This window comes from Brassica oleracea, chromosome C6 (genome assembly GCF_000695525.1).
Source record: "Brassica oleracea var. oleracea cultivar TO1000 chromosome C6, BOL, whole genome shotgun sequence".
NCBI lineage: Eukaryota > Viridiplantae > Streptophyta > Magnoliopsida > Brassicales > Brassicaceae > Brassica > Brassica oleracea.
The window spans coordinates 30,874,581-30,881,454 of NC_027753.1; the positions used below are offsets into that span (position 1 = coordinate 30,874,581).

Consider the following 6,874-nt stretch of genomic DNA (forward strand, 5'->3'; position numbering starts at 1 on the left):
AAAATTTCAATTTTTTTCGAGTTTAAGACAAGTAACTTTAGTTTTAAACAGTCTTTTTTATTTGAATTAATTTAATATTATTAAAAAAAAAAAGAGGATATCGGACGCAGCTATAGTTAAAGCCTATAGTTAAAGCCAGGTTAGAAACGAATCTCCAAGTACAAAATTTCAGCTTCTCAGGATAAAAAGACACCAAAGTGCAGGGGCGGACCCACTTGAAAGGCTGGGGTGAAAGTGAGTCCACTGCCAAAGTGAGTATCTGATAGGCTCAGATAATAAAATTTAGAAAATGATTTGCGGAAAGAAAATCGCGATTTGTGGTTATTTGGTGTTTGAATCGAGTTATGAAAAGAAAAGAAAAATTAAAGAGAAAATAAGTTTGGATTATGAATATACTCGATCAGATTTCAGGTATATACCCTACTAATCCCAACACCATTGATACTAAAACTCTAATCGGTTAATAATCAAGATTTGAACCCAATCCATGTCACTTTAATCGGAGTGGCTCTGTTCGAATTATGTTCATTTGCTACGCGTACTAAATGTATTTATATAGATCGGATTCGGTACAAATTCAGGTTTTTCAATTTTGCGTCGGCAATGATCATCTACAAATAGAACAAAGAAGCGCGACTCGTAGAAAGAGAAATCAAAACGATTCGAGAGAGATGATGGCACTCCCTCCTCCTTCTCTACAGCGTCTCTCCACCTTCAAAAACCCTCCCCCTTCTTCACAACCATCCTCCTCCTCCTCACCTCTAGACTCCTTCGCCAACGACCCCACCCTCGCCCCATTCCTCTCCCCTTCCTTCTCCTCCTCCTCCTTCTCCTCCGCCGCCCTCGCCTCCGGATCCCCCGCCTCCACCGCCGAGCGTCTCCACCAAGCCATCCGCCTCCTCGACTCCCAGCTCCGCAGCGACGTCGTCTCCCGCCACCCCGAGCTCCTCTCCCAGCTCTCCTCCCTCTCCCACGCCGAGATCTCCCTCTCCTCCCTCCGCTCCTCCGTCTCCTCCCTCCAATCCTCCATCCGCCGCATCCGATCCGATCTCTCCGACCCCGTGCGATCCATCCGATCCAAATCCGTCCAGCTCTCGAACCTCCACTCCGCCGCCGAGCTCCTCTCTCACTCCGTCCGCGCCCTGCGCCTCTCCAAGAAGCTCCGCGATCTAACCGACGGATCGGATCCGGAGAAGATCGATCTCACGAAATCCGCGCAGCTCCATTTCGAGATCCTGGCGATGTGTAAGGAGTACGATCTCTTCGGGATCGACGTCGTCGACGAGGAGATCGAGTTCGTCAAGGAGATCGGGGAGAGGCTGAGGTCCGAGGCGATGAAGGTGTTGGAGAGAGGTGTGGAAGGGCTTAATCAAGCTGAGGTTGGGACTGGGTTGCAGGTTTTCTATAACCTTGGGGAGCTGAAGGGAACAGTGGATCAGTTGGTTAACAAGTACAGGGGCGTGGCTGTGAAGAGTGTGAGCGTTGCGATGGATATGAAGGCGGTTTCGTCTGGGTTTGGGCCTGGTGGGATTAGGTCTAGCGGAGCGCTGCACATTGGTGGCGGAGGTAAGGTTAGGGAGGCGTTGTGGCAGAGGATGGGGAGCTGTATGGATCAGTTGTATTCGCTTGTGGTTGCTGTGTGGCACTTGCAGCGTGTTTTGTCTAAGAAGAGGGATCCGTTTACTCATGTCCTTCTTCTTGACGAAGTCATCAAGGTAAGGAAGCTAGATTAGGTTATAGAGAGAAAGAGAGAGTGTTCGTGGATGTGGATGAGAAGATTCTTGTCACTTTAGGGGATGATCCTTCCATGTTCTTGCATAAGAATGAAGCCTTTGGAACTTGTTTATGTGATGTGAAGGCTGTTGATTGATTTAGTACTCAGCCTTTTATTTTGGTTTACTCAATATTTTAAGCTGCATTTGGTTATTGAGAGAAAGAGAGCGTGTTCTTGGATGTGGATGAGAACGTTCTTGTCACTTTAGTGGATGAGTCTTCCATGTTTTTGCATAAAAATGAAGCCTTTGGAACTTGCTTATGTGATGTCAAAGGCTATTGATTTATTTAGCTCTCAGCCTTTTATTTTGGTTTACTCATTAGTTTAAGCTGCATTGGGTTATTGAGAGAAAGAGAGAGTGTTCTTGGATGTGGATGAGAAGATTCTTGTCACTTTTAAAGAGTGTGATTGATGTTTGATCAACTTTAGTCTTTGGAATGTGTTTCTGTGATGTCAGGACTATTGATTGATTTAGAGTTAAGCCTTTTATTTTTGGTTTTATTGCTGACATGGAGTGTTTATATGCAACAGGAAGGTGATTCCATGTTAACAGACAGAGTCTGGGATGCACTTGTGAAGGCGTTTACTAGCCAAATGAAGTCTGCATTCACAGCTTCGAGCTTCGTTAAAGAGATATTCACCATGGGATATCCGAAGCTTGTGTCCATGATAGAAAATCTTCTCGAAAGGATCTCTCGTGACACCGATGTGAAAGGAGTGTTACCTGCGGTTGATTCAGAAAGGAAAGAACAAATGGTTTCGTGCATTGCAATATTCCAGACTGCGTTCTTATCCCTATGCTTCGGACGGTTGTCAGATCTCGTGAACTCTATATTCCCTATGTCGAGCCGGGGGAACTTGCCTTCCAAAGAACAGATCTCGCAGGTGTTATCACACATTCAAGACGAGATTGAGGCTGTTCATCCAGATGGTCGTTTGACTCTTTTGGTTTTGCGTGAGATAGGCAAGGCCCTTAGTAACCTAGCTCAACGAGCTGAGTGTCAGATTTCTACAGGTCCTGAGACGCGCCAGATCACAGGTCCTGCAACTTCAACACAGATCAGGAACTTCACATTATCTCAGCATTTGCAAGGAATCCACACGTATATCTCATCCATGGTAGCTGACCTTCCCAGTATCGCCGCTGATGTATTGTCTCCTCATCTGGGCGCGATATACGCCGCGGCATGCGAGCCAGTGACGCCTTTGTTTAAAGCAATGCGAGACCAGCTCGAGTCATGCATACTTCAAATTCATGACCAAAACTTTGGCGTTGATGATGCTGCTGCCTTGGACAACAACTCTTCCCCGTACATGGAAGAGTTGCAGAGATCGATCCTCCACTTCCGCAAGGAGTTCCTATCTAGACTCTTGCCTTCCGCAGCAACGGCTAACGCTGCAGGGACGGAATCGATCTGCACTAGACTTGCAAGACAAATGGCTTCAAGGGTTTTGATCTTCTACATCAGGCATGCTTCCCTCGTGAGGCCACTATCAGAATGGGGAAAGCTCAGGATGGCTAGAGACATGGCCGAGCTGGAGCTCGCGGTGGGGCAGAATCTGTTCCCAGTGGAGCAACTCGGTGCACCGTACAGAGCTCTTAGAGCATTTAGGCCATTGGTTTTCTTGGAAACATCTGAAATGGGATCGTCTCCTCTCATCCAGGATCTACCGCCGAGCATCGTCCTGCATCATCTCTACACGAGAGGCCCGGACGAGCTGGAGTCACCGATGCAGAAGAACAGGCTGAGTCCGAAGCAGTACTCACTGTGGCTTGATAGCCAAAAGGAGGATCAGATCTGGAAAGGAGTTAAAGCGACATTGGATGATTATGCAGTGAAGATCAGGTCGAGAGGAGAGAAAGAGTTCAGTCCTGTTTATCCTCTAATGCTTCAAATTGGATCATCTTTGACACAAGATAACGTATAAGCTCTATATGTTCTCTTTTGTTCTCTCGCAGGTCAAATGAATAAATATTTTTATTACTATTTTGTCTCAGGAGTTTTCTTCAGTTAAAGTGACAGTATCTCGCGTACATGTCATGTAAATCAAGATTCATAGTCACACATCATAGCATGGTTGGTGTCTTAAATAGAGTTACTGGTTTGTTTGAGGAAGCTCTTGCTTTTGTCTGTCCTATGTTTAGATCAATCTCTCTCTTGTGCTTTTTGTTTTTCTTTTTAAAGTTATTGTCGAGATGATCCTGGACCCAGAGTAAGACTGATTTTTAAGGTCTGTATAAAATCTAGATATTCTTGGCATGTAAGGCGTCTACTACATAAAAGAAACTGATCGATCCTGCCTGCATGACGTGTTCTTCTAACACTTACCCGAACCATTGGCTACACCCTCTTGGTTGTTGAGTTTGGGGGTTTAATCAAGATTTAGGTTAAAGTAATTCGAAAGTATCCGTTAGCAAACACAAATACATGAGTAAGGTATATCAAAAGACAAAAGTACAAAAAGGGTTTACTCTGAACGGAAGGGAGATTCATCATCATATTCAAACACAGAGTTATTTACATACATGGACACATATACAACAAAGTCTGCAACTATTAAGAACCTGCTCCTCTTCTTCTTCTTCTTCTTCTAGCATCAGTGTCCAACGGAAATAGATCTCTCTCCTAAGCCTAGAGGTGAACGTGAACGTTGACGCCTGGTGATCTCGGAGAGGACCCTTCTCATCTCCGGTTGCTTCAGCGATGGCTGGCTTATCTTCTCAAACTCTCTCTTTATCTTCACCACTTGGCTATGTTTTGGACCATCCTCGCTTCCATTATTGGTCTTGTTCTCCATTTCCACCACACAAAAAAACCTTAAGACACACAAAGAAAATCCTTTATACAACCAACTCTGTTCCAGAAGACACGACACGAGTTATGTGTGAAAGTAGAAGATCAAATCAGGTTGGTGAGCAACACCAAATTGGTTTGAGAAATAAATATTATACAAAGAGACGACTCGTTCTTGATCTTATCTCTCTCTCTCTCTCTCTGTTTTATAAACAAACGTGAGGAATGCGACAAGGACGGTGTTTTCTAAGAAATGTGGTTACGTGTTAGAAACGCTGAAACGCTTGTGACGATATTTCTACAAACTTTGACATTTTTTATACAAGACTGAGAGAAGAGTCGGTTTTTGAACGGTTGAGAGACCAAAAGGCTGCCATGTGGACCGTTGGTCAACTAGAAAGCTTCTAGTGGATATCCTTTTCAGACCATTTCCTTTGACCAGGCGTCAATCGTTTTCTGTAAACGCATTAGGCTCGTGTTAACTTTTTTGGCATTACATAAATATATTTGGAATTTACATTAATATTTTTGAAATTACATTAATATAAGAAGCTTACACATCTCGTTCTTTTTTTTTCGTTCCCACTCTTTGACCATACCATTCATTTGTGGCTTGTTTTTGACGTCCAAGAAGTTTGTACTCAATTGCTTGAGACTACACTATTGTATAATTTGGTGTGTTTATATGGTTGTGAGTTTTAAAATAAGAGAAGCATTGAAATTCAAAAACATTGTACTCTTTTTCTTTAAAAAAATATCTTGAATGGTGTTCAGGGATTTTGTATATAAATTAAGATCTCAGAAAATTGGGTAAAGTTTTTTATGTGTTTGCCATAATTTATTACCGAACTGTAAGAAAATCATCTAATGAAAAAAAAAGCTCTAGAATATAACTAATTACAAAAGATAAAAATTATGTATACTGAAAAGGTAAATGTCAATTAAATTATAGTAAAATATATTTTGGTTAAAACATCAATTAGTATTATACGACAATAATAATTAACTACGTGTTTCTCTCGCATATGCGAACATAGTCATCTTATAATCATTAATAAATATATGAATTATTAATTCAAAGTATTTATATATCATAATATTTTATCAAACTATATATATATATATGCTTGTTATAAGGTTAAATATTTTTGGTAATTCTCATGTACTATAAATATTTTATACACTACATTCTTTAATAATAAATAATTTTTGAAATCACAAAATATTTTATTTTTGATGATACAAAATTCATTTTTTACTTGATTACTATTTAACTATACATCTTTATGTTTTTAGTTTTTACCTTTTATAATTGAAAAATATTCTTTTCAATTAATAATATAGTATATGTTATATTAATTGATAATTGATTAACTAATATGATAAATAAATATATTAATTTATTAAGTGTTATAATGATTTTAACCATTTTAATTTTTAAAGTAGGAGTTCATAAGTAAAAATTTATTTAAGAAATAATAGTAAAAGATAGATTAAAGGTCAACATGAGATATCCTAAATGTTATGGTTTTCAAATATTCTTTTATCTTATAAAATATGACTTTCATCCTTATTTTTTTTATAAAATTTTATAATTGTAAACAAGTGTCAAAGTAACGGTAACAATGAAAATATGCAAAAAAGAATAACAACATTATTAGAACTGGGAATTTTAATTATTGTCCACGAGTTTCACTCTATTGCGGATCGAACAATTTGAAATTTTTGAATTGCGGGTGCATACACTGGTTGAGATTAGTTTAAGCTGGATGGGTGCGGGTCAGTCAAATTTGAATCGCGGATACTCTTCAACCCGGAATTTTTTTACAAAAATAATTTGTAAAAATATATAAAATATCATAAATATCTATATAATTTTAATTATAATTAAAATAATTTTTTTAATTAAAATAATTATTTTAATTAAAATAATTATTTTTAATATAATTAATATTATCCGTGGGTTTTGGCGGGACGGATACAGATATAAAAGTTTTTGTTTGCGGGTCTAGTTTTTGAAACAAAAAATGATTCGATCCGCGGTGGGCAGAGTGGGTTGACCCGCGAAACCCATGACTAAACAATATGTTACAAATTTAATAATTAACTAGGATAAGACCCGCGCCTTGCGCGGAATTAAGTTATTATTTTTATTATATTTTGGAGAATGAAACAATAGTTTGGCTTCATTTGGATTAGGGGTGTTCAATCCAGATATCGGGTTGGTTTCGATTCGGTTCGGTTTTTTCGGTATTTTGGTTAGTAAAATATAACTATTATTCTAAATCGTCTTTCACATACTTTT

The 6,874-nt window shown here is 39.4% G+C and overlaps 2 protein-coding genes across 3 annotated transcripts; one reads left to right on the plus strand and one right to left on the minus strand.

Moving 5' to 3' along the window:
• The first annotated feature begins 312 nt into the window (after nt 1-312).
• On the plus strand, nt 313-3,887 carry LOC106300298 (conserved oligomeric Golgi complex subunit 5-like). Of its 2 annotated transcripts, XM_013736410.1 has the most exons (3): nt 313-411; nt 582-1,715; nt 2,306-3,887. In XM_013736410.1, the coding sequence occupies exons 2-3, from the start codon at nt 672-674 to the stop codon at nt 3,701-3,703; spliced, it is 2,442 nt and encodes an 813-aa protein (XP_013591864.1). In that variant the 5' UTR covers nt 313-411; nt 582-671; the 3' UTR covers nt 3,704-3,887. The 2 variants fall into 2 exon arrangements, with proteins under 2 accessions (XP_013591864.1, XP_013591862.1); XM_013736408.1 differs by lacking the exon at nt 313-411 and having other exon boundaries at nt 447-1,715.
• Nucleotides 3,888-4,163: 276 nt separating this feature from the next.
• On the minus strand, nt 4,164-4,824 carry LOC106300299. Its single transcript, XM_013736411.1, has one exon. It carries the CDS (start codon nt 4,571-4,573, stop codon nt 4,373-4,375), a length of 201 nt encoding a protein of 66 aa, XP_013591865.1. The 5' UTR covers nt 4,574-4,824; the 3' UTR covers nt 4,164-4,372.
• Nucleotides 4,825-6,874: the final 2,050 nt, after the last annotated feature.

What these genes read in the sequence shown, in the direction of transcription:
- LOC106300298 (XM_013736408.1), top strand. Translation starts at nt 546, where the DNA reads ATGTATTTATATAGATCGGATTCGGTACAAATTCAGGTTTTTCAATTT. An exon ending in TTCTTGACGAAGTCATCAAG is followed by an intron (nt 1,716 to 2,305) that starts GTAAGGAAGCTA and finishes TATATGCAACAG; the next exon opens with GAAGGTGATTCCATGTTAAC.
- LOC106300299 (XM_013736411.1), bottom strand. Translation starts at nt 4,573, where the DNA reads ATGGAGAACAAGACCAATAATGGAAGCGAGGATGGTCCAAAACATAGC.